We start from the raw sequence: 26,513 nt of genomic DNA, 5'->3' as shown, positions 1-26,513 counted from the left end.
GTCATATATTTTGCATAACTCATGGTAGATGGCGGGCTAAATAAATTCCACACGCCCCCTTTAACGACAGCCAGTCTAATTAACAAAGACACACGACGTTTCTTTATGGCCATACGCTTTGTTTAATTACCCAAGCATAAAGCACACACACACATTATGGTACATTATAGCACTGCACAGTACCAGTACAGTCCGAGTGCAAAGCAAGCAATTTATGTAATAGGCGTTGTCTGCCACACCACACTCTAACAGAAACCAGCTGTCCGAAAAACAACAACGGTCAATGCATGAAAAATGCAAAGAAAATGTCAAACTGCGTCTGCATATCCCTAATTGCCATTTCAATGCATTGGCTTGGCTGGTGTATGTTTTTTGCTTGGCTTTTGCGCTGCTGCATTGGGAAAACAAAAAAGAAATATCGAAAATACTCGTAAGCTAAATATTGACACTTTTACAACGTCTTCGACTTTTAAACGAAGCCTCTAGCTGAGTCTCGTGCTTCGCGTGGTTGGGCAGTTGTTGACAAGTAAAAAGGGTTTTGCGTTTCACAGTGCCGAGACGTTGTCAGCTGCCACGACACCAACAGATCTGTTAGCACACATATATGATATTGTATTTAGGTAACTTATATGTATGTACATCTACCTAATGACAAGTATGGTACATTTTTGGTACATTTTATGGTACACCATTAATATGTATATTTTGCGTTTTGGTTTTATTTGATTCGTTTTCATACATACATTTAACATTTAACAAATTGTTTCACAGTTCAGCGACATTATTAATTGTAAATAATTAATTTAGTTTATTTAATTTATTTCTTATACTTGTTGTGGGTTTGTTGTTGGTTTTTGTTTGGGTTTTGGTTTTTGTTTTGTTTTGTTATTTCGACTACACACTACACTAACAACGATGTGTAAAAATAAATGTATATTTCTAGCATAATATTCTTCGTTTCTGTTCTGTCTCTGTGTGGTTTCCTTTTAGAATCTGTTTAAATATGTAAACTCTCTCTTATATAGACAGGCTATAAGATTATTGAAATTCCTTTCTCTAGCTTTTCGGGTCGTGCTGTTTCGGTTCTGAATGGTTTTCCCCCTCGATCTGCAGCGACGAGCATATCGCATGTGTGGTACAGTTTTCATAGGTAACGAGGTAAAGTGCGCCTTGTTCCGAAATCGACACAGTCAATTCCCATCCACGCTGCCCAGTGTTGGGTTGGCTGTCCAGGGTTGGCCCTTCATCAATGCCACGCGAACAGCGAGTGCGAGACCAGCAGATAGCCCGTGGCCACAATAATGCTACCAATCATGATGGGAAAGCCCACTCTGTGGATGGGAAATATGTGCTTAAAATGGGAGGAACTGGAAAGCTGCAAGTGGACCTACTTGAAGAACTGCAGGAAGGTGAACTTGTAGCCATGCTGCTCGGCCACTCCGGCACAAACAACATTGGCCGAAGCGCCAATCAGTGTGCCATTGCCTGAGAAATGAGTAGAAATTAGTGCAAGGATTAGAGGACAAGGTCTGAACTTACCTCCTAAACAGGCGCCCAGGGCCAGGGCCCAAACCAGTGGCTGTAAGGGCAGATTCAAGGTGCTGTTCTGCGCCAATGATATGGTGATCTTGACCATCATCGTGGTCAGTGGGATGTTGTCCACAAAAGCCGAAGCCACAGCAGAAACCTAACAGGGGGATAAGCAAACATTTAGCAGGAGCAAAAAGGCAATGAACTACGTAAACTCACCCAAAGAATGATGAGTATGGCCACCATCAAGCGACGATCTTCGCCCACACCCAGAATGATTCCCTCCGTCATGTTGCCGATCCACTCGATCAGGCCCAGCTCCGTCAGGGCCTCCATGAGGATGAACAGAGCCGCGAAGAACAGCAATGTGGACCACTCGACGCGTGCCAGTATGGCCTCCATGTCCTCAATGTCGGCTAGGATGATGAGGAAAATGGCACCCAGCAGGGCGGTCCAACCCAGGGACAGCCGCTGCAGCTCTGGCACCGAGTGCAGAAAGAACAAACTGATCACGAAGAGCAGGGCAAAGGAGCACTTGACAAGCAGCTGCTTGTTGCGAATGGGATACTGCAAATGAGAGAGAGAATTAGCTGCAGAATTGTTCAGAGTCAGTCTGGAGATTGGTCCAACCTTTGCCTGGAGATTGGCCAGTGTTTGCTGATAGTTGGGTGCCGGCTCAATCACAGCCGTCATTCGTTTCTTGAGGCTCCTCTTCAAGCGGTTCACCTTCTTCATGAGGGTCTGTCGCACCAGCTCCTCGTCCTTGGAGTAGGCCGACAGACTGGCAGCCGCGCGCTTCCACACATGGATCTCGTGGCGCAGCTCCTCCACCTCCGGCGAGTCCTTGAACTGCAGGTCGCTGATGTTGCGGAACTTGAAGCGCAACTGGATGTAGGTCTGGACCATGACCAGCAGCACGCCGGGCAGCATGTGCAGCGTGAAGACAGCGAAATTGACGCCCTGCAAAGGGAAGGAAACTCAGGTCAGAGTTCAGCCATAAGTTGCCCACTTACATTATTGGATATGTAGCTGTTGGAGGCAATGATGACATTTGGCGGATCACCGACTGGTGTCAGGGCACCCCCGATGTTCGAGTAGATGACCATGCACATCAGAATGGGCACCGGATTGAGGCACATCACCTCGCAGAGTCGTATCGTGACTGGCGTCATCAGCAGCACTGTTGTCACATTGTCCAGGAACGAGGAGAGCACCGCCGTGAACAGGCACAGGCAGTTGATCAGCGGCCACACATGTCCGTTGGTGATCTTGTAGGCGTACACCGCCAGATAGTCAAAGACGCCCGTCTCGGAGAGAATGGCCACCAGGATCATCATGCCGAAGAGCAACAGCAGCGTCTCCACATCGATCCAGCCCATGATGGTGGCCATGGAGGGTCGCGAATTGAGGGCCGCCAGAATGCCCACCGACAGCGTGGAGGCGATGATGGCGGCAAATGTTCGGTTCACAATCTCCCAGATAATCATGATGTACAGCCCGCAGAGCACGGCTGCCGCATAGATCACACCGTCCCGCTTGTAGATGGGCGACTCGTCCACGTTCAGCTGCAACGGCAGCTCGCCCTCGATGCTGCTGACAAACTCGAAGCTCAGCTCCGTCCTGTTGGACTGGGCCAGCCACAGGGGATCCGTGGGATTGAGCTCGAAGGTGCGCTGCTTCTTGGAGTCCACGGTGCCGTCCATCAGGTCCGGATAGACCACGTCCAGCTGCCACAGCTGGCTGGCATTCTCGATGTACACCTCCAGACCTTCGGCATCGAAGTAGCTGCGCATCACCTGCACCTGCAGCAGCGGCAGTGGCACACTCTCGTTGATGGTCAGCTCGTTCTCCTGCAACCGGAAGGGTCCACGCAGGCCCAGGCCAATGCGCTGCAGTGTGGCAGTCGCAATGGGAAAGACTAAAGGGAGAGAGAAGTTCTTGAATATTGGTTTAATTCCAATGAGTTTCTTCTAGCTACCTCTGGGGGAGCCATTTCTAGGAACACTTATGAGGCTCAGCTGGTCCACATGCTCGTTGTTGGACATGAGGAAGGCGGTGAAGACGCCCCAGACCACCAGGAGCACAGCTATCTTGAACCAAATCAAATACTTAACGAGCTGTTGGGAGTTAAATCAGTGACATAAATGATAGATCTACAAGTAACTCCATCCGCCACTCACTGTGCTCCTGCCGTGCGTTTCCACATCGTCGTGCTGATCCTCATTGTTGTTCTCCAGATCCCTGAAAGAGCCGGGGAATCACAGAAAACTGGTTGCACTAATTACGTAAATGACAATCAAAGTGCACAGAACAACGAACCTGCCATCGATCACTCGCACCTGACCCGCCTCATTGGTCACATTGATGCCGATCTGGGTGAAGGCATGAGGGTCCAGCTGCGTCTCCTCCTGTGGCCCATTCTGTGGCTGCTCCACTGGCTCCCCACCAGTCACAGCTGCCTCCTCTGGCGGCACAGGATCGCCATCTGCAATGAGAAATATAATTTGCAATTTATGTGTCTCAGCAGGAGTTGAGTTTACCCGAGTCAGGCAGCAGGGAAATTGGCAAATATTTGTGCGTAAATTGCCTCATTCGTTGCTCCAGCAAGGACACCGCGCGGACAACTGTCGCAGGAGCTAACTTCAACCTGCCACTTGCCACGCGCCAGCATTATTTTATTACCAAGGCTGAAGGTCTAAAAATACCTATAAATGGCCATGGCGACGCCGAGTCAGCGCAAATGGTGCGAAAATCATTTAAAATTTGAAAACTGTCGGAATTGAATTTGAATTTCTTCTGTTTGCTGAAGGCTTAAGTAATCTTCCACATTGTTTTCCACATAATGTGACGGAAGTAGAGTAGACCCATGCATTACCATAATTTAGTACACCTCAAATAGTGCGTCCATCACAGACAATTGAAAATACTTGGGCTTTTTGGTATGCAAATCAGGCGGAACCCAGGCCCCAATGTCAATGGCAATAAAAAATTCTACAATAATTACAGCAATAAAAAAGGTAGCAAGAGCAACAACAACAGGTGGTGGGGAGTGCTCGTAAAAAAAGGGAATTAAGGCAGAGGCAAAACCACTTACCGCCATGTAAACGCTCGTGCTCCTGGCGAAACGAGGCTAGACTGGGATCCTGGCGAATGCGCTCGGGCAGTGTGCGCCAGACTTGTAAGGCACCTTCTGTTACTTCGCTGCATGTGTGGAACGGGAACGGGAACGGGATTCGGCATCAGCAAACGGCAGTCGCAACAGTTCATGGATGGTGGATTTTTGTTACACATTGGGGAGCAATGAAATGGGCGGCGCCACCGAGAAAGAGAATAAAAATAAGCGGAGAATAAAGATTTAATAAGATTACTTGACTTGTGCAGGAATTTGTTTGTACAGGTGCATGGGCGTGGCACGTCTGCCAATGCCAAAGATTCAATAAATTCTCAAGCACTTTCATATTGATTTTTGTGCCAAGTATTTTTCTTCTTAGTTGAATTCCGCTCGCGTCTGGCTCGCTTCCCGGCGCGTGCAACAATTTGTGTCTATTTGATGTGACTCTTATGTACACTTGTGCAGCCTTTAAATTGTTTGGCCCTAAAAGGGTTTGCCTTCTTCCCGACTTCCCAGCTTATGCCCCATGAAGTGGAAATTCAATTGTGGTTAAGGCAAGTGGCGCAAAAATCTTCTTAGTGTGAAATCTGATTGACAACAAATCTGTGGAAGCGCTCACAGAGTTTGAAAAAAAAAACCGAATATAAGTATGTATATTTCAAGAGTCCTTTAGAGGAAAAGGATAAATAAATTAGGTGTGGGAGAGTACTAGGAAATGCTATCAAATGGGGGATAAGTGAGTCACAAAAATGGAAAGGAAAACAAACTGTTTGACTACCAGAAAAGCCAACCAGTCGAGTAGCTGCTTAGAGCGGAGATCCTACTCAGGATGTGGCGAAAATTTAATCTGTACCTTCAAATTTGTGTAATTCTTATCTGATTTTCAAGTACTAAGTCCTCCACAAACATAATTTACCAAGCCAAGTGAAGCTATCAACAGAACAAATTTAAAAGACATTCGTAGACCCCCAATTAAAGCGCAATGCCAGACCCGCCTTTAAGGTCAGAGCAGCCCCAGCAGCGTTATCACAGCCGAACCGGCACGCTCCGGCTGGGCTCGGTCTGCTGTCTATTTATAATGGCAATAAAATATTGTTCTCAGTTTTATTGCCAGAGATTTTTCCATTTCAAATGCGAGTTTAATGACTCTTTGCCATAATTACTGAGGACCTAAGCAGCTGAGCACTGCCACTTGCTGGGGAAGGAAAACCTTCATTGGCTCCGCTCTACAGCCGTACGAGAATGAATTTCTGTGGCTTATCATTGAGTGCATTCAGAGTCGCATCACGTGTGCCGACTGAATAAATGCAATTTGCGGACTTGATTCAAGTGGCCAGACACAAATCTTAATTCAGTATGTTCAACTAAATTTACTTAACTCTCTGTGTTAGAAGCATGGAAAAGTGCTCGAAATAAATGTACTGTGCCCATAAATTATATTTGCTTAAACTTAAATTAGCTTTTGTTGATGGGTACGATGTTGACATGTGCACACAGAAACAAAGACAAGACCGCCAAAGTAATGCTGACACTGATTTTGCTGAGAGACAACCTATACACATGTACATACATATATGTACATATATCCAAAGATCTATGTATTATGTAGGTCTGGGAAATGCTAAATATGAAAGAACACGACACTTCAGCTTGAACTTGCCTCAATTGCTGCTCGACTTAGACGTAGTTCTCGTGCTTGTACATCATTTAAATGGGGTTAAACCATACGATTTGTCATTGGATGTATGCGAGTATATTATTTGAATGAGAACTTCTGCTTGCCAGCCAATATGTACATTATTGAACATCATTGTTTCTTCTAGAGAGATCGCTTTCGACCTACATGCTGTATTTTTCCTAGAGAGTTGCAGCTGATAGAATGACCAGCTTCCGGGACTGAGGCTGAATCACCCGCGCGATTATTCATATAAAGTTCTATACTAAACAAAAAAGATAAGTCGGCAGATCGATGGCAGCTAAGGAGCATGCAAGTATAAATAAACAGCTGGAGTTCCATGGATTAATAAATCTCTATGAATCTCCATGAAATGTTGTAATTGAAAATGGCCAAATTGCTATCAAAATTTGTTCTGTTACAAGCAATAATTTCTGTGTTACTGTTATCCATTTAATTACAGTATTTAGCTGAAAGAACAACCAAATAGGCAGTCTGTCGGGCCCAGTCAATGACTCAATGTTGATGATTCTTAAGGCATTCAATGGCTACTTTATGTCACTGCTTTTCACACTCCAACACTCCAGGGAACTTCAGCGCACTTCAGCACACCGACTCTCTCTCCGGCTGAAGTGGTCGTGTCACAGATTGATTCCATGTCAGCCCAAACAAACACCAACTCCCACACAGACATGTATGGACACATTGTGGAAAGGACTATCATTAGCAGGAGCCAAACGAGTTTTCTACACGAATGCCTGCCCCCGACAATTTGTCGGTTTTCAATTGGATTTTTTGTGTGGGCTGTGGGACGGATGACAAGGTTCTTAAGGCCAGAACACAATTCATTTTGTTCGCTGTCGCTGTAATCCACCAGAACGACACATACTCATCCTCGTATGAGTAATCCTCGGAGCTGTTGTTGTAATTAAATGACATCCTTAACGCTGCTAGGCCTGAGACGTAACAACAAATGCCGTAACGGGGCTCAGACGACCGTCAGGTTGCCAAGGCTGCGAATATGACACTCGCGAGTCGCGGCGGCTCCTGTCTGAGTGAGTGTGTGGGAGGTGCAAGACGAGAAAAAGAACAGAATTTCCGAGTACCGAACGTATTATTACGTAAATTGCTATTTTTGTACACAAACACAAACAAACACACACGCGATGCGATGCGCGGATGAGCTTTAATAAGGCAGCCGAAAAAAATTGTAAATTTCCTTTGTTAATCGCATATTTTGCCGCTCGATTCTGAGAATTGATACTGTAAGGGAGCTTCAATTAAAAGGCGCGCCTGTCTCTTGACTTTCCCACTGCACTGTGTGATGTCGCGTGCCCTTTTTCGGTTTTCGGTCACTTGCTCTTTATAGTCGCTTTACACGCCGTTGATCGCGTCTCTGTTGATCCCCTATACTCGCGGTACTAACTGCCATGCACAGTTTTTTACCCTATTTTGTAGGTTTTAATGTCGCAGCTTGCTCAGCTGCAGTCGCAGTCGCAGCAGCGCAGAAGCAGAGCGCAAAAGAAGGTACAAATAAAGAATTTCCTGATACTCTTCATCAGTTATCTCTCGCGAGCCGCGCTTTGCTCATTATTCGCATTTATGCTTTCGCTCCCGAACCCGCTCCCGCTCCCACTGCCCACTGCCACTGCCATCAGTGTCGCTGCAGAGTGCACTCAAAGCTCCAACAGTCAACCGTTTGGCGGCTGAGCGTCGGCTTTGGCTCGACGCTACCTAAGTAGCGAGCCGAGCACACTCCGCTCGCAACCCACCCCCTCTCTCTGCACCGCTGGTGCCATTCTATTCTTCATTTTCGGCTTTCGCTTTGCTTTCGCTCTCTTGTTGTCGTTGTTGGCGTTATTTGCACTTCTTTCAATTACACTTGATTTATCATATTTGACAGTTGCGCAGCGATCAGAAGCAATCTTGCGATGCGCTACACTCGGATTAGTGGGTAGTATTTGGATATGTTAACGAAATGGTGTTGAACATTTTGGTGACACAGTTTACTTCTAGTTTACTAACTATTATAAACTTTAGTTAAATATGCACAGATACAACTAGATAATTGTTTGTTTATGTTTTATTAATATCTGACTGCATCAATCAATAATAATTAATTAATAATGATAATTTATTCCATAGTTTTATCTTATCATAGTTAAATCTTCTCCCATTGCTAATTCTCAAAGCCTTCAGAACTATTCGAGTAACCCTAAAGAATGTTCATCAATTTGTTTTGCGCAACTACACGATTTTATGACACGAGATGAGCGCTGACATCAACTCGTTTGCGGCACATACAAACACACATATGCACATATCTATGTATGTTTTTATGTACATAATGCAATTTGGAGAAGGAATCAGCTGAACAAACAGACTTGATACATACTATAAATACGCTCCTGTGCCAATTATTCAGTTAAGGAGTGTGCAAATTATGAAATAATCCATGTTCTTGTGGACTTTAGTCTAAATTGAAGACATACATATGTATGTACACACATAAATAAGTATATGCTTAGTGGCTTCTTGGAAAGACCTTGAAGTTCAAGGGTGTTTTCAATTCCCATGCAAATTCGGCAGGGGGGTAATGGGAAATGGAGCCCAATCAGTACCGCCAACACGTGGCTGAAACTCAAAAAGCTACCACACGGAGATGAGTATATGGCTCCATCTCCGGCGCCTAGTCACCGCCTGTCAAAAGTTTGGCAGACGCATATCAAAGAAATGTTTCTTGCCAAATAAGCAGAAAATATTTTAAGCTCCAAAGTTGCGCTCAGCTTACTGCTGAGTGCGGTATGGCAATCACCTGTGCTGACGTCACAGGTGTGTTCTTGCCAGCTTGCATAATACGGAGAAGGTAATGTAATACTTTTCCCGTTGCGTTGCCCAATAGATTAGAAAATCATACCGGGCCAGGGGCAGAAGCTACAGCAGCAGCAGCAGCAGCAACAGCAGCAGCAGCGCTGGTTGCGGCGACGGAGATGGAGGAGGAGGAGGAGGAAAGTGAAAACCGACACCGCTAGCAACCTAATGATAGCGATTCGCCGCTTGGCTAATGAAAAAAAGTCTTCAAGCATGAAAATAATGTCTCCAATGTTGACCAAAGCTGTCTCCGCCACTGTTTGCCATACAGGCATACGGACGGGCAACAACAACAACAACCAAAACGACAAAAAAAAGTGCAATTTAATTGAAACGAGAGCGCGCGCTTGAGAGTCTCGCATTACAGCGGCACGGATGCGATAATTCTTCGAATGTCAGCACAGCTATGGACAGCTATGGCTTAACCTTGAAATCGAGTTCGTAACGGGAATTGTCAACATTGATAGCGGTATGAAATGTACATTAGTTTCTGGATTAATTCATTAATCCAACTTACATATGTATGCACAGACATCCTTCACTGAGTGTAGGAATTTAATTAAGTATTTTTCACTTTCTTCCCATATCAAATATACAGTCAGTAAATGTCATACCTCTATAAATACTTATTTCCATACGTCATGAGCGCGTTTAAAACAGCTGATTGACTCGCCCGACTAGTCAGAACTAAACGGAAGATTAAACTTTTTGTAATACATTCTAATGCCACCCACTTTCCTGTTAATTGCTCCTAATTTCAACAAGAACTGTTTTATTGTTGGATTTATATTGTAATGCAATTCATTTATTTAATGCACACCCTCTTCATGTTTGTTGTGATTAACAAAGACAAGGGAAATCTGATTAGCTTGATTAATTATTCACATAATATAATTGTTGTCAATAGAACTGAGCATTCTAATTTAAAGCAGCCAGAATTGTTTTATTGGAAGTAATCGACTTCGAATCCGACAAATGAAATACAAACTCCTTTTGTCCGTTTACAGGTAGCAAATTGTAAGAAAAACATTATTTATTGCAATACACATTTCAAGTCTAGAGTCTTTTTTGAAAGATAATGTCACGAGAAGCTGCTATGTTAGCTGCACTTTGTTACTTTCTGAGTCGAGTTAAGCTACGTGGCAAGTACATCTTTGAAAAAAACCGTTTAAGGAATTAATAAATATGAGTTAACTGGTCTCCCTTTTATAATAATTTAGAAATTTTAATATTTTGGCTGAAGGTTTTAGTGTTTTTCTTTAAGAAAGCTTTTAATCGCATTGTTCTAAAGTTTTTTGCCCTATCTTTTTTTATTTTGTCTATATTTCATTCTTTTCCAACAAGTATGTGAAAAGATCACCCAAGCCATTGCGTGGCTTAAAAAATAATCGAGATATGGCTGCTCGAAGCGGCTCGTGATCTTCATCTATTCATAGAAATCAATATCTAAAAATAAACTGTCAAAGAAAATATTCCTTTCTTAAAAATGATATTGAAGCATCTCGAGTCGAGTGCACGCACTTTATCCATTTGTTAAATTAAATGAACACGCGCTCCTCAAACAGCTTCTCTCGTATTCTTCGGGATTACTCGTATATTAAATCAACTTAAACTTACTTAAGCAAGGCGTTCGCACACTCACACTACATAACTATGTACATACATATGTATATCTGAATAGGCTATAGTTGGACGTGCATATACATATGTAGGTCATTGTGCGACAAAGTTGATAACAAAATTACAGACCCGAAAAAAAAAAGTCATTTCATCCAGTCGGTCACTCGTTGGTCCGCCTCTCGCCGCGTCCAAGTCCCGTTACGTTGCGTTCCGTTCCGTTCCGTTCTGTCCGTTCCGTCAGTGGGGGATGCCATTCATGTGGCGCTTTCAATGCGACACGCTTCAATAATTTTTTCGAGAATTGAAAGCCTGGAACCGCACCGGCTAGCTGAGTGGATTGTGCCCGCCGCCGACTCATGTGTAAGGTTGACTTTAAAGTTTATTTATAACCTCCAGAGTCTAAAGAGGAGAGTGGCAAGGAGGAGGCTGTACAGCTATTCGGTTGAGCCTTTCTCAGTTCTCGCTCCCGATTAGCATGTTAAATCTCTTGACGGCGCGACGGTAACTTTCCACTGCGAGAAATGCGAGTTAATTAATTGAACAAAGCGCATGGCCCGACACGTTTCAATTGCCAACCCAGTGAACCGATCCAATCCGATCCGCACCAAGCACCAAGCACCAAGCCAGCAGCTCCACAGAAGCAATTCGCACACGTTCCTAATGACTTCATAGCCACACGTTCGCATCGACTGCGCCACCATAAATATTAGAACTGTGCCTGGGAATAGCATTTCCATCTACATATGTAAAGGTACCCTCACAAAGGGAACAACATGCAGCGGGGGGTAAGCTCGCAGTATGCAAATAGCTGGCATAACAGGAGTGCAAAGTGTTCATTTGAATATGCAATTGCCACATATTCTCCTAGCTCTCGTGTACTTACAGCATCGTGTGCAACGAAATGCAGTTATTGAACGTATGATTTATGCATGGGAGTTTTTTTTTATGGCCGTTCACTTGCTACACCACCAGCACAGATTACAGGGGAAACGGCGAGTCAGATCAGAGCATCTTACGCTCGGTATATTGAATTCATTTGTTTAACATTTTTATTTATTTAACATATAATATTATAATTTAACATGAGAGTGCCATGCAGCTGTCGCCCAACCACACCTGACCTTTCCTTTGTCACTCAATCAGGGTTGGACCAGCTGGTCGCTCGCATGTGGCAACTGCACTGTGCCTTAACCCAATTTCGGCATTAAATGCTTTAATTATTCATGTGCCATGTTTATGGCACTTGCTGTCGTCAGCAGAAGCACTCACGCACACGCTCATATCCTTCCAGGCGGCTCATAATCACATTTTGAATGTGCTAAGAACAATGCAGAATTACATGGGAAGCGGGGATGGGGGATTAAGCTCGAGGCAGGGGCACACTTAGCGCCCATGACCTTGGGGAGGTCGTCGCGTTGTCCGCGTTTTGTGCAAGAATTTTAACAGAGACTGTCGCTCCCTCCCACCACATTTGCACCCACATTGGAGGGCTTTGATGGCCTCCCATTTTTAAATGTTTACCAGAATAGGCATACACACAATTGTCCCATTCAAATTGGTTACCTCTTATAGGCATTGGGTCAACATTTGTCGATTATCCGAAAAAACATGGAAGACAAATTGAGAATTAATTGCTGAAGTCAACAGAAAGACAACAAAACAATTAGTACAGCTCTTGGACAACTTTCACCCTCCGAAGCTAAAGAAATTTTTGTATTTAATTCCAGGCACGTTGCCAGGACACTTTGAGGACGCAACAGCATGCCCCACTGAGCTGCCTGATTGATGGCTAGATGGATTTGCTTGAATGCCAATGCGAGTACCTGATTGCCGATGAGTTCTTTTCAAATTCAATGAATTATTTTTCCTTTCTATCATATTGAAGCATTAATGGGAGCGGAAACCAGACTCACATATTTGTCCTGTGTGTTTCTGCAAACGGAAATTAAATGTCTGGCATTAATTTCGTTCTGGCTTCTGGCTTTGTTTCCACATATTGTGGGCACACATGTTGCTGGCATTCGAAGTAAATTAGACTCAAAGAGAGAGCGTTTTTATGTTCATGTTTATGTTGTGGTCGAGTCGAGGCCTGCCGCTACCAGAAATGGGCCCAAAGCACGTGCCTCCGACTGGGGATGCAAGAACACACAAATAAACGTATAAATATGTACGAGTATACGAGTTTTTATGTTTAAACGGAAATACTCGACTCGTTCCAGCTCCTTGCCGCAAGATTGAAACCTTCTAAGACACCAAACAAGCAAAAGGATATAACTTAATCCCATGTCTACGAGTAGTTCGAGCTAAGAAAAAAATCCTGCACTGTAAGTTCAACAAGACCGAAAGCTTTCCATGCCCCAAGAGTGGTTTATTTTTATGATTTTGGTACTCAGATCAGAAGAATTACAGGAACAAAATTATTGAAGCACCTCAAACAAAATTAGGGAGCCTCCACTCTAATCATTTTTACAAGGGAATTCAGAAAGGGATGGGATAACCATATCCCAAAGCTGTTAAAGGAAAAAGGTTCCTTAAGAACGGGTGGAACAAGACGTTAAAGTTACAAAATATATCTACAAATATTTAAATTATAAAATAATGTTTATGTAATCTGTTGATGGAGAGAGACAGCCGCAAATATTTACATTGATTCAATATTTATGTTTGTATGTCTCCAAGTTATCTTAAATCCTTTAGTTTTTCTTCGTCAAATATTTATGTACAGGTTTTTGTCATACGCTTATGATTCACTTACTTTGGCTGTGGAAACTTGTCGCTTTTGGTGGAGGCCTGGCGGTGCGGCCACAGCCGCTTGCTCACCTTCACCCGCATCTTGAAGGGCCAAATGTTCTTGCGCTTCTTGTGGACACTCGGCACCCGGACACCCACCGAACCGCTCCGGCGCCGCGACACCGTGGATGCGGCACTGTGACCCACTGTGGCCGTGTCTGTCGTCTGGCTGTGGTGATTGGCAGGGGGCTGAGACTCCTGCGCCAAGGTGCTGGGTGCGGCGTGAACCCGAACGGGCGCAATTTTGACGTTTTGTTGAAGGCCAAACGACACAGTGGGGATTGTTTGGTGGGTGTTAAATTAATTAAGCGGCTGACTGCTGTTTGTCTACGCGTAGACGTTCACACGATTTCGATGTTAACTTTCGTTTGGATAGAATTTCTTCTATTAATACTAATTATTATCGCGAGTCACAAATATTTCGGTTCTCTCCTCGTATGCTGCAAGCCAAGGTTGCTCTCTCAGGTTCAGGCCTTTCTCTTGTACATTTTGATGTGTGTGGCCTTTTTGTGTCTCTTTTTCATGGAACCGAATCACGCATACGCCGCGCTGTCTGCTTCAGAATTTAGGGGTAAATTTGACCATTTGTTAGTAATATGTTAATGGATATAAATATCCCTGAAGTGTACCCACTGAAGTTCATGAATGCGTCACATGGAGAGGATTAATTATTCAGCATTTGGTGGAACCAAAAATAGGCCCAGGAAAAGCTTCAAACGTGATGGGACACTGACAGGACTTTGACTTTCGTTTAATTGGGAATCAATGGATCAATATTCATTTAGTTTTGTCCTGACCTCGTTTCCATAATCAGCCAAATCAGTTGGCACATCAAAAACCCGCTCGAAGGGTGGACAGATGGTCCCCCCTGACGTCATCATCCTCTGGGGTGCGCGGAGCACGTTCCTACAGCTGTTGTTAGATTTGTGTATGTTTTCAGCGTACGAGTATTAAGTTCTGTTTAATTATGCTTGTCTGTTGCTAATTAGTTTGCCTAAACTCTCGCACATTAAGCTATTTGGCTGCCGCATAATTAAAAATGGACCCAGACCGACCTCATTTCAAATTATGGCAGTGGTCGACGCCCCCTCGGCCAGCTGTGGGAATTTCCAACAGGATGTGGACAGGATATGCGGGCAAAGTACACACATGCATGCATATATGTATGTATGCAAAGAGGGACACGTGTGCTGGCTGGCTGACCAAAACGAGGTTGTAGGTGGGAGTAATGCTAAAAATATCCTGTGCCAAAAGCGGAAATTGCTTTCAAAGATTTTGCATGTTATCGCGCCTGGTTGGAAATATATTTAAATATATATTTAGTTAGAAATATTAGCTGAAATTTATGCTAAACAGTAGGGTTGTGCTACGTCGTTGTTATCTGCACATAAATATATCTCTTTAGAGCGTGGAGGTGTTGCCACAAACAATAACTTCTTTCCTGTTTAGACACATTTCAGCTATCGTTTCAATATAAATATAAATATTCTCCACACCTATTTGGCAAACTGAAATGGATACTTTGCTTTGATTGAAAGCTACCCATATATTTTCTTTGAAGAAAAAGGAACACCACCACCCTAAGCTATGGGCTGGCATTTATTTTATTCTTTCTATAGATACACACACAAAAATATATGGAAACAATTTCATGTGCTCCGCAAAATATTTATCCATGTTCTCTTCTCCTTTCTATATCTTTAACTCTTTTTAAAAATGCATTAATTAAGTGTTACCGCATGTTCCTGGCTTAATTTACACATACTTTCATGTTATCTTTGGCTAATTACTAATTGATTGCACTCCCAAGCCAACAAAGAACTCCGAGCCCAAGGGGTAATTGGAACTGACTTGACAATGTTTGTCAGGAAAAGTTTTCGTGCTCTGGCAGAATGAAATCCCTTGCCCAAATGAACGCCAGAAAAGTTTTCAGCTGCAGCTTGCCTCCAGCAAGCACTTACAATTTATTAGAAATTTCGTTGAATACCCGCAAAAAAACATACAAAGTCATAAATGTTGGCTTCAATCATGGCTGGGTAAGCTTTTTCATCTACCCTCGGGCAGGGGACCCTGCTGGCTAGGGTCTTGTGCTCTGTGTTTCGGACAGATGTGAATATTGCAAGTGAATGTCAGTCAAAGTTTGCAAAGCTTTAAAAAAACGAACACAAGGATAGACAGGCGGCACAAACGGTACATGACCATGGGGCCATGTGTGCGTGCTCAAATTCTGTGTTGCCTACTTTTGTGCGCGCTCTTTTGAGCTAGTTTTCTGTTTTCACTTTCATTTGCCCACCCACACGGACAGCCACGATGATGTTAGACTACTTTATGCCATAGATGACACTGTCTGACAATTTTCTATTTGCCCAGCCTAATGTATTGCTTATTTGCGTGGTCTGTCAGAGCTCAATTATTGATTGGGTTGCCTGTTCCTGGGCTAGGTGCGACCCGGAATGCCATCAATAAATAATGAAATATTTGCCAGCCACTGATAGCCGACCTCTTGTAAACGCCAGCCATTAGTGTGTGGCCATTGAAATGGAAATTTTAACCACGAATTGTGTAAATACTGCAACAAATGCCAGCCAGGTGCCAGACACCTGTCCCTCCATCTAGCTGCTCCCACAGTTTACATCCATGGGGTGCAGTCAGTCTGCTGACCAGTCACCCAATTACTCAGTCAGCCAGAAGCAGACTAATTACCTACACTTAATGCAAAGATATTGCCGTCACTTAATGAGCAAAATTATCTCCCAGCAAAAGGAAACTCTGGGCAGCCGCTGAAATAAGATACGACTGGCTCTCTTTCAAACAAAGGAAAATTTCCATGATTAAATGTTCGTTTTTTTATCTCCCTGCTGCTCTTGCTGCTGCTGCTGCATCCGAATGAACTCCAATGGGCACTGATAGCTCACAGAATTTATTGTTTTCTTTACTCAATTGTTTTGGCTCACTTTTGGTTGTTTTTGTTTCTTTTATTTTATCGCATTTGGGGAATTATTTGTTTGATGTGTGAATTCATTTATTGGATTATTTTGTAGGTCTTTTGTTTGGCACTCGACACCGCAGCTCCGGACACAGTCGCACGTCCGTTTCGAGCGAAAGTTGTAAACTGAATAAATCCGTGGGCTCGCCGCCGCGTTCCTAGTCATGTCGCTGGGCTCTGGGGCTGGTTCGATGCCGGTTACTGCCGCTGCCGCTGCCGCTGCCACTGCCGCTGCCGACGGCTCTGCCGCAGCTGTTCTCGGTTGAACGGTGGATTGAAAGCCCCGGCCAATTGAATGGAGTGGAACGCTTTCAATAGCTGTTGAATGCCGCATCTGGTGGTTGTTTCGACTGGAATCGACTGTCGCTACATGTACATACATTCCAGTGGCCAACGAAAACTTGAACTTGAACGGCGCTTGGACTAGACCCTAGAATTAACGTCAGCCTCTATGCATACACTCTTTGGCCCGCAGACACAGGTCGAACTCTGTTGCGTGGACAACAACAAATGTCTCTCTTGAGCTCTCTTTTTATTTTGTTTATTATTTGCCCAACATTGTGAAATTAGCATTTGTAAAGATACCTGTTTGCACGGGTTTAAACAAGGCGATTAATTAACACAAATTCAAGGCACTTGCCTTGGAACCCATAAAATGCCATAAATGCCATAAACTTAGTCAAGATTCGCAGACAGTGAAAGCGACTTCATCAAAATTCTGGAAAAAAGCTTTATCAGAATGGCAACAGAAAATAAAAATGGTTTATTTATAGGCCAAGCATGATAAATCCCAAGCAGAGCAGGGCAGGGCAGGGCAGAGCTCAATCTCCAAATTGAGATGATAAAAACCCCCCCACACACCCACGCACAACACACCATGGCTGTGGCACATTTGCTGAAGGCAGACAAAAGGCAAATTTATCAAACGGAACATGCAAACAGCGGCTCGGGATGTGTAATGTGTGATGTGCGTCGCATCGTCTCAATTTTCACGATTTCTTTGCATTTGCAACTCAGTTCGCTTGAGTTTTATTGAATATACAGAACGGAGCAGCCCCTAAATTCGCCAAAATAAAACGTACACGAGCCAAGCCGACATGTCAATGACAATGAAACAACAAAAGGAACACTCGTAGGCGGAGTGTACTCATGAGTCTACAGTGAATAGTCTCGTGGGAGAACACTGCTTGAGATATGCTTGAGGCACTTCAGCCCTTTGGGGACTGTCCCCTGAGGGTAGCTGTCCGCCCGAGACAGCTTCCACTGTACGCGTAAATGTATCTATTAAGTAGTTCTTGGCACGAGCAGCTTGACACTTGAGCGGCTTTAAAGCGTGAAATTTACGCTCTTTTATTCTGCAATTTTCCTCACCCACATTCAAACAGTAATGATAATGCTACTGCTGAGCGGAGTGAGGGAAGCAGCTGCCGTCTAACGATAATTGTGCATTGGCTCAAGGTCCATACGGCTTGATATGCGCTCTGAGGGGTGCAGCCATATGTCTGTATGGAGACGAGTACACAAGGCTGTCTGGGGTCTGCTGCTGCTTCTATGGCAATTTTCTATAGCCTGCATTTATGGTAGCGGAAGGTTCTCTGTGCTCAAAGCAACAGGTTGAACTTATCAATAATGATATTTAGGTACAAAATAAGGCTACAAATTTGTCTGTTATCTAACGCTTCAGGTTTGCTCGTCCCTTATTCCACTTTTCAGTTTGTTATTTATTTATCAAAGGAATTTTCTGCACCATTCCCATTGAAAGCACTTAAACTTTTCAGCTTAAACTTTATTACTTTGGTACGCTGTAAAGTGGAGCCAGTTTGTCACTTAAGTATTCCTCAAGCCATAACATAACCCATTATTAAGTAAATCCCTTACAATAAAAACTTATACATAATTCATTCACACCCTGCCACACACTCGAGGCTAACGCCTGGATGTCACACCATGTAGGTACATAATGTATATGGAAATGCTTTTATATACTCAAAAGCGGAACTTTTGCAGCCCCTAAGCTCAAACCATTGGCCACAAATAAGTATTTACAGTTGAAATGACAATTCTTCGTCATGGAAAACCCACATGTACATACCGCCTCCCTCAAACTATGACAAGTAGCCGCAAACAACACACATGTGGCCATTGCTAGCCACCAATGTCATCATTGTCACCCCACTGAAACCGAGTTTGATGTTTCTTTTTGGGGTATCACGTGGTCTGGGCTCGTATGTGTGCCAGGAGCTGGAAAATTAATAGCAAACACTATCAAAATTGTCAGCTGTCAATGCCAAGGCCAGTTCCACGCCGGTCAGTCTACCTGAAGGTCAACAGAACTTCAACCAATCCCCAAGCCCACTCGCTCCCCTCGCTTACTAATAACCATAGACAATGGCACTTGGACAGTTGGCCATTATTGATGTATGATATGTGGCTACCGCTACTTACTGCAAATGCTAATAAATATGAATGCGAATACAGATACTCGTAGGTACTCGTTCTCGTCTAAGAATTTCCCAAGCTGCACTTGAGGCAGGGCAGGCGAATGCGAACTCACAGTGTGAGTTAATAAAAAAAATTATGTAAATAACGAGTGCATACTAATGAGATTTTTACTTTGCCTGAGGATAGTGCCGGGAATACAGGGTGTTTGCTGCAATATTGTGTCAGGCAATTAAGTGATTATTATTTATGAAATTGAATTGGATTGTGGCTAAAAGATATCAATATACTTTTATCCATGAAGTTCATTGAGTGTCTAAGCCAAATGTTGAATGAGCGTTGTTTGTCTTTAATCTATTTGAAACCCACTCGCATGTTATTCATCTTACATAGATTGATGGACTTTTTAGGTGTTTGCTGTCTGCCAGTGCTGTTTGTTTTTAATGTGAATATTTACTTAAAGATAAAGCCAACAACGTTGCTTGATTGCCTGTACAGGGTGTCCTACAAATATATCTCTTCATAAAGATAAAGATTCCTCTCTTTTAAGATATGAATATGCCACACCCTTTATAATGAAAAGTTCCTTTAACTGCGTTGTAAGAGAACGAAACTCAGTGAGTTACAATCCCAAGTAGTTTTCCCTTTAATTGTTAATTAACAAAGCGGAACTTTTAATTGTCGAGCTACGCTGTGAAAGTGTGTTTAGTTCAGCATCTTCGCTGATAACGCCTGACTATGTGTGGGAGTGTTTATGGCACCGTCAATTATGAATTTGGTTCTGTGTGAAGTGGGGGGAAACCCAGCTCAAAATTGGAATATTCGAAGCGCTGCCAGAGGCTGCTGAGTTACGTATTTGCTTTGGCGAATATCTTTTTGTGCCGTTGCTTCTCTTGCTACTTTGTTTTGCTCATTTATTTGTTATTGAATATGAACAAAGCATACTCGAATATGCATTGGCTAGCTCTATTCCTCGAATCACTTAAGCAAAACAAAAGATGTGAGCAGGCTTGACAGGTGAATAGCCAGCAGGCAGGCAGCAGCAAAGCAAAGCTACTGGCATTATTTATATTGTATTCCTAGAAATTTGTGTGCTCTTACGTATACAGTACCTGAAGATTCAATTACTTATTGGTAATGATTCAAGTACCAGTTACGTGACCCACAAAGTAGCAACAAATAGTTATAAATTAAGTGTTCCATTGACAGCTTGTTTTTGGAAGTGACTCGTACATAAATTAAGTTATTGTCTTTGGCAAAAAATCCCCTGAAGAAACAAAAGATTTTGCTTGCTTGACGTTAGCTTAAATAGTCATTTTTATGGTATATAAAATTGATTTATTGTTGGGTCAACTGCTGAGGAAATTCTCCCCCTATTCATCACCCTGCAGGATATCTTTTGCAGCAATCAATTGAAATGAATCTCAATGGGAATCCATCTGTGGAAATTCACATAGACCTAATACCCATGAAATTGTTTTCGCAGAGAAAAAGAAAAAACAAACAAAAGCGGCACCGATGGACCATAAATAGACGTCGCTTGGCAACGTTAAAAGGAAAAGTTTTGGGCCAACTGACCACAATTAAATATCTAACAAACAACATTTGCTAATGAGAAAAAAGGAACCAAATAAATAGAAAAGGAAGAACAAATAACAATTGTGGCATGAGGACAGCAACCCCTGCGGCGTATACTTAATGTTTGTGGACTTACCATTTGCGTTGATGCTTGGCATTCAGATGCAGCCAATTGATGATCTCCTGCAGCTTGGAGTGCCGCTCCACATCCACCTCCGCATCGCACTCATCCTCCTCGGCAGCCTCCTCCACGTGCAGATGGTAGGGATCCCGGGAGTGGTCGGTTATCATGAACGTGGGCTTGGAGTAACCATACGGAGCAGACATTTTGCACTTCACACACGCACTTTTGGGACAACTTTACACAACTTTTGCGCTTCTTTGGGCTTTATCACATTTCACTCGAATTTTTCACTGGAAGAAAACTAATTAAAGTTCTTCGTTGACTGTATCTGTCCCATGCCGCGTCCGAACGGTTCAATTTTTCTTCTCAGTTTGCTTTTCGCTCGCTCGTCTGCCATAAAACTGCTGGCGGTCCTCTCCTCACATGGCTGACACGTCGTCTGCGCTGCGTAAAACTTAAAATACAATTTAGCCAATGGAAGAAACAGTCTATGGAAAGCGTGGAAAGCGCAGCAGCAGAAGCAACAGCAAATCTTGTTTCCCTTGTTTCTATTCTAATTCTTTTGCTTCGCACATTTATTGACCAGCGTTTGTCTTTCTATGTACTAGAAGCATTTGCTTTATGTACACTGGTTCCTATATGTGTTTCTATTCCGCTTTGCAATGAACTTGCCGCTGGCCAGTCTCAAGTATTATTTATTATTGTTCTTTTGTTTTGCTTCCTAAATGCAAACGGGGTGCAAGTTCAGGAACTCAGACATGATGTGGTTTCATGGATAAATAAAATATGAGTGCAAATAAATCTAGCTGGAGTGCATTAACATGGAAATAAATGTATTCCGAATACATTTAAGTTCAGCTCAAGACATTTTGAAGGCTCTCTTATAAATAGAAAGAAAAGCACATATAAAATGTCATACATCTACAATCAATTTCGTGTCCAATCAAACCAATCCAGTCTATATTTAGTTCACTGTACTTGGCTGGTATATGTTGAGACAACCTTGGGAAGCCCGAAAAGTTTGCTTCAGCTGTGCAGCCACTAGCCACAGCGTGTGAGTATATAAACTTCCATCATTTTTTGTATATTTATATATTTGCAAATCACAAATAAACACTTAGACATACAATATAGAAATACTCACACATAAAACACACACAAAGAGATGACCCGAATGCAAAGAGGGAGAACCAACATTAAATATTAATTGAAACAAAAAAAAATCACTATTAACCACACATACGAGACGAGTACTAGTCGATTAGTAGTTGTAAATAAATAGCCATTTATGTTGTACATATTTCAATGCCAACCAAATACGATGTGGGCCACCAGCAGGTAGACTGTCATCAGTGTGATCTGTCCTATCATCATGGGGAACACGGTTCTCAGGTAACGCGTGAAGGACAGCTTATAGCCATGCTGTTCGGCTATGCCCGCGGCAATGACATTGGCAGAGGCGCCGTACAGTGTCCCATTGCCGCCCAGAGAGGCGCCCAGGGTCAGAGCCCAGACTAGAGGCTGCAGGGGCAGGCCCATCGATGGTTTGGCCACCAGCGAGGTGACCAGCTTGACCATCATGGCTGTGACGGGTATGCTGTCGAGAATGGCGGAGGCCAGTGCCGATGCCCACAGTATGATGAAGATGGCCATGGCCAGGCGATGCCGCTTGTCCACCGACAGGATGACGTGCTCGGTGAGCTCGCCAATGCAGGAGAAGAGTCCCAGCCGCTCCACGCACTCCATCATCACGAACATGGCAGCGAAGAAGAGCAAAGTGGTCCACTCGATGCGGTGCATCAGATGCTCCATGTCGTCACGATTGAGGATGATCAGCAGCAGAATGACACCCAGTAGGGCCACCCAGCCCAGGGGCAGAGTCCGCCAATGTGGCACGGATTGGATGAAAAAGCAAACGATGACAAAGATCAGGGCCCCAGCGGACTGCAGCAGCAGCGTCTTGTTCTTGATGGGATACTGTGGATAAGGAAATCAACCTTTAATGTCTGGGGAAATCGATAACCAATGCCAACCTTTTGCTTCAGCTCGTCCAGCGTGTTGGCATAGACCTCTGTGGATCCGACTCCCCGCTGCAGGCGTCGCAGTGTCCGCTTCAGCTGCTTCACCTTGCCCTGGAGTGTGCCTCGCACCAGCTGCGCATCCTTGGAGCAGGAGCCAACTGCATTGAGCGCCCGCTGCCAGACCTTGATCTCGCGTCGCAGCTCGCGCATCTCCTTCGGTTCGTTCAGCCGCAGGGCGTCAATGTTGTGATAGAAGAGACGCAGATACAGACAACTTTGGATGACGGCCAGCAGAACGCCGGGAAAGGTGTGCGCCACAAAGGTAAGGAAAGTTACATCCTAAGAGGAGAATTTATTAAACACAAATCTTAAGTAGAGAAGGGATTGCTTGGACTCACATTCTCCACAATATTGTGATTGGTGCTGACAATAATGCTGATGGGATCCCCGATGGGCGTCAGTGCCCCACCAATGTTGGCATGCACAATGATGCCCATGACGACCGGCAGCGGATCCAGCTGCATTACCTCGCACAAGCGTATGGCCACCGGGGTGAGCAGCAGGACAGTTGTCATGTTGTCCAGCACACTGGACACCAGGCATGTCACCAGGCAGAGGCTATAGATCATGGGCCATATCTTGCCACCCGAAATCTCAAAACAGAACACGGCCAGATAGTCAAAGACTCCAGTCTCTGTGAGTATGAGGATGAGCAGCATCATGCAGAAGAGAAGAGTGAGCAGCTCCATGTCCATCCACTGGATTATCTCATCCATGTTTGGACGATCTAAAGAACAGAGATTAAATATCAACGAACATATGGGAGGAGATCCCACTGCTGCACTCACCATTGAAACAAGCCAGCGCCGTGACCGATAGAATCGAACAGACCATGGCTATGAAGGGTCGCTCGAAGAGCTCCCACACCAACAGCGCATAGAAGATCAGCAGAATGAGCCCGGCCAGAATGCTGCCCAGCCGAGCGTTGACTATGAGCGGATTGTAGCTGAGCACAACCGCCAGATCTGTGGCTGCATCGCTGTAGATGTGCAGACGCATCTCGCTCTCCGGCTGGCCCAGCAGTTCGCTCAGCTCCGAGCTCATTTGATACGTGCGATTCCTGGACACGGCCGGTGCACGTTCCAGCTGAGCTTCAGACAACAGCGGCAGCTGCCAGGCATGCAAAGTGTTCTGCATGGGAAACAATGCCCTCAGTTGGTATGAAATGAATGCCACAACTTGAGATCTCACCTGAAACAACTTGGTGTGGTTCTCGCCAGTGTAAGCCGACACCTGCGGCTGCACAAACAGATAGCTATAGCTAATGGTTTCGTTCTCATTGTCTGCTGGGGAGTCTTCCTCGAAGGCGCCTTGGATCTTCAGGCGAAAATCGCCAGCTGGTTTTTGCACCAAAGTGAAAACTGCAGCAAAGAAAATGTTAATGAAAAATTCAAAGTTTACTCTCCCAGTCGGAGCTCACATTTCCCTTGTTCGCCCTGCGGCACATCCAGCGTCTTCTCCAGCAAATGTTTCTCCCCCACCGAGATGAGAACGACGGCGGCCAGCAGCCAGAAGAGCAGCAATCCCAGACGCTTCCACAGCTTGTCCCACTGGCGCTGCTCCTTGGAACGCGTGGACTTGTGGTGGATGCGTCGGGCCAGGGACTTGGCATTACCCGGACCATTGGCCGGATCGTGGTCCGAGTGCGTTGTGGTCGCCTCATCATCGGTGGGATTCTCCTCTTGTCCCGGCTTGGTCTTGATTTCCAGGAAATCTGAACCAGCAAAACTGGAACCGGGCTCATCCTGTAAACGCCCAACGTGGTTCGCCTCATCGACGTCATAGTTATCATCGTCCTCATCATCGTAGTCATCGCTGGCACCTGCAGAGGAGCCTACAAAGCGGCAGCAATTTAATTAGTTATGAGACTTTCGGCTGACCTTTCTCAAGCACTTGACAGGTCCAATTGATTGGACAGGCCGCACACATGAAGGCATTTGTAATTGCACTTCGACTCACCGTGCACGCGTTCGTTTTCCATTTGAAAGCTGGCCATGCTGGGATCATGGCGTATCTCCGCGGGCAGCGCTCGCCACACCTGCAGCGATTGCTCGGTGACCTGCACGGCGCCAACCTGATTCTGGTGGCAACTGCTCCTGGCCCTGTCAGCTCTGTTCTGCAGCTCAATGCTGCTGCTGCCCACGCGCGAGGGGCTGTCCGGACGCAGCTGCCTGAAGGTATCCCGCAGACCCATGTCCAAGCACAGAGTTATCCGAATAAGGAGAGAGAAAGGTGTGCGAGTGTGCGAGTGTGCGAGTGTGTCTGTGATTTCTACAGGCAACGGCGAGGCACTGACATCTTTGCCGCACACGAGTCACGCTGCGACTGAACAGAATCTTCTTGTGCCCGAGACCGTGCCCGAAGCACTTGCGGGGCTTCGGCTTCCATTCAGCCGATGTTTGCTTTCAATATTGAATGTGAAATCCGCCCACTTCCGTGGGGGGTGGAGGGTTCTGTGCATTCCAGGATGGCGCAGGCGCCGACGCCGTCTGTTTCCACCTCAATTCTGTGTTTTGCTCGGCACTTTCGCTGCTCTAGATATACACACGAGTATTTATGTGAATGTAATAAACTTATCAACAAGTTTTGCATTTTTCGCAGTCCCACGCTTGTCGCCTGTCGCCTGACGCTTGTCGGCACTCTGCCAGATTATAACTTATTCAAATGTTTTCACTTGACCCATTAATTTCTACCCCTTTTGATGCACCACTCGCTCATTGCTCATACGACGCGTCGTCTGGCAACTACTGCACCATATATTTTTCGAGCGATTGATGGTCACGTACGTGCCAGTCCCGGAGCGGGTGCACATTTTTTTAATCACCCGGTGACGTGCTCGGAGCTTACACACCAATTCTGCAGGGAATATCCAGCACCAGTCCAGGCCACCGCCGAGACCTGGACGCGGAGTGTGAGGAAAAGGAATTATTGAAATTGTGGATAGATTGTTGATGAGGCATAACTTGCAAACAGGTTAATTTATTACCTTTAAATCTTCCAGTGAAAAAATATGAACGAACACTTACAGTTTCACATATTAAAATATGAACACAAATTTTTAGAAATTGTCAAAGTTAAAGAAACATTAAAATTGGTAGAAAACTTCAACTTTGAGTCGCCATATCTTTAATTCTATTCATGCTATCAACAAGCACCAATAATCCTGTGAAAGATGAAACAATTTTCTTTCAAACTAAATTTTTTTGGTGGATATCCGCGCTGTAGTTTCTGTGCAAGAATTAACAAAAGTGCAAACAGTCAACAAATCGTTTTTTTTAATTTTAAAATAAGATTTTTGGTTTATCTCCTAAATTCCAAGCATGAGAAAATGATCTACTCATCAATAATTTTAGTCTCTGCCAAAGTAAATTCAAAAAGGTTCCCCCTTTGTCGCACAGTGTAATTGCAGAGAATCGTATAGTCGATGAGCAGCGGAAAAGGAAAACCAAAACGAGCTGCGGCCATGGCCGAGCCATGGTCAACCCATAATTTGTTGGTAATTTATCAAAATCTAGATTATTATCCTGCTGATGGATTATGCTGTGTGGCGCGATTAGTACATACACAACTCAGACCCCACCCATAAGGCCACCCTCAAAGGACGTTCCTTCAGGTGAACTTGCATTTTTGATGGGCAATGGCCAGATGTTAACGTTTTTATGCCCAGTACACATGGCAGCCAAGGGGTGTTTGGCATTCTGCAAGCC

General features: G+C 44.5%; 2 protein-coding genes across 5 annotated transcripts; both read right to left on the bottom strand.

The window, feature by feature from the left end:
* Positions 1–701: 701 nt before the first annotated feature.
* On the bottom strand, positions 702–20,928 carry LOC117902071 (P protein). 4 transcript variants are annotated; one of them, XM_034813156.1, is made up of 12 exons: positions 20,738–20,928; positions 4,625–4,731; positions 3,850–4,015; positions 3,711–3,771; positions 3,509–3,647; positions 2,544–3,448; positions 2,161–2,490; positions 1,750–2,097; positions 1,540–1,687; positions 1,392–1,485; positions 1,231–1,331; positions 702–1,188 (listed from the first exon to the last, which is right to left on the bottom strand). In XM_034813156.1, the coding sequence occupies exons 1-11, from the start codon at positions 20,926–20,928 to the stop codon at positions 1,247–1,249; spliced, it is 2,574 nt and encodes an 857-aa protein (XP_034669047.1). In that variant the 3' UTR covers positions 702–1,188; positions 1,231–1,246. The 4 variants fall into 4 exon arrangements, with proteins under 4 accessions (XP_034669047.1, XP_034669050.1, XP_034669049.1 ...); XM_034813159.1 differs by lacking the exon at positions 20,738–20,928 and adding exons at positions 13,564–14,154; positions 16,553–16,702 and having other exon boundaries at positions 702–1,331; XM_034813158.1 differs by lacking the exon at positions 20,738–20,928 and adding an exon at positions 13,564–14,257 and having other exon boundaries at positions 702–1,331.
* Positions 20,929–21,996: 1,068 nt separating this feature from the next.
* LOC117902072 (P protein) lies at positions 21,997–25,130 on the bottom strand. The gene is made up of 7 exons (XM_034813161.1): positions 24,766–25,130; positions 24,227–24,640; positions 23,998–24,167; positions 23,595–23,937; positions 23,145–23,533; positions 22,759–23,085; positions 21,997–22,702 (listed from the first exon to the last, which is right to left on the bottom strand). Exons 1-7 carry the CDS (start codon positions 24,998–25,000, stop codon positions 22,028–22,030), a joined length of 2,553 nt encoding a protein of 850 aa, XP_034669052.1. The 5' UTR covers positions 25,001–25,130; the 3' UTR covers positions 21,997–22,027.
* Positions 25,131–26,513: the final 1,383 nt, after the last annotated feature.

This window comes from Drosophila subobscura, chromosome U, assembly GCF_008121235.1.
Source record: "Drosophila subobscura isolate 14011-0131.10 chromosome U, UCBerk_Dsub_1.0, whole genome shotgun sequence".
Lineage (NCBI taxonomy): Eukaryota > Metazoa > Arthropoda > Insecta > Diptera > Drosophilidae > Drosophila > Drosophila subobscura.
This window is presented reverse-complemented; position numbering and strand designations above follow the sequence as displayed.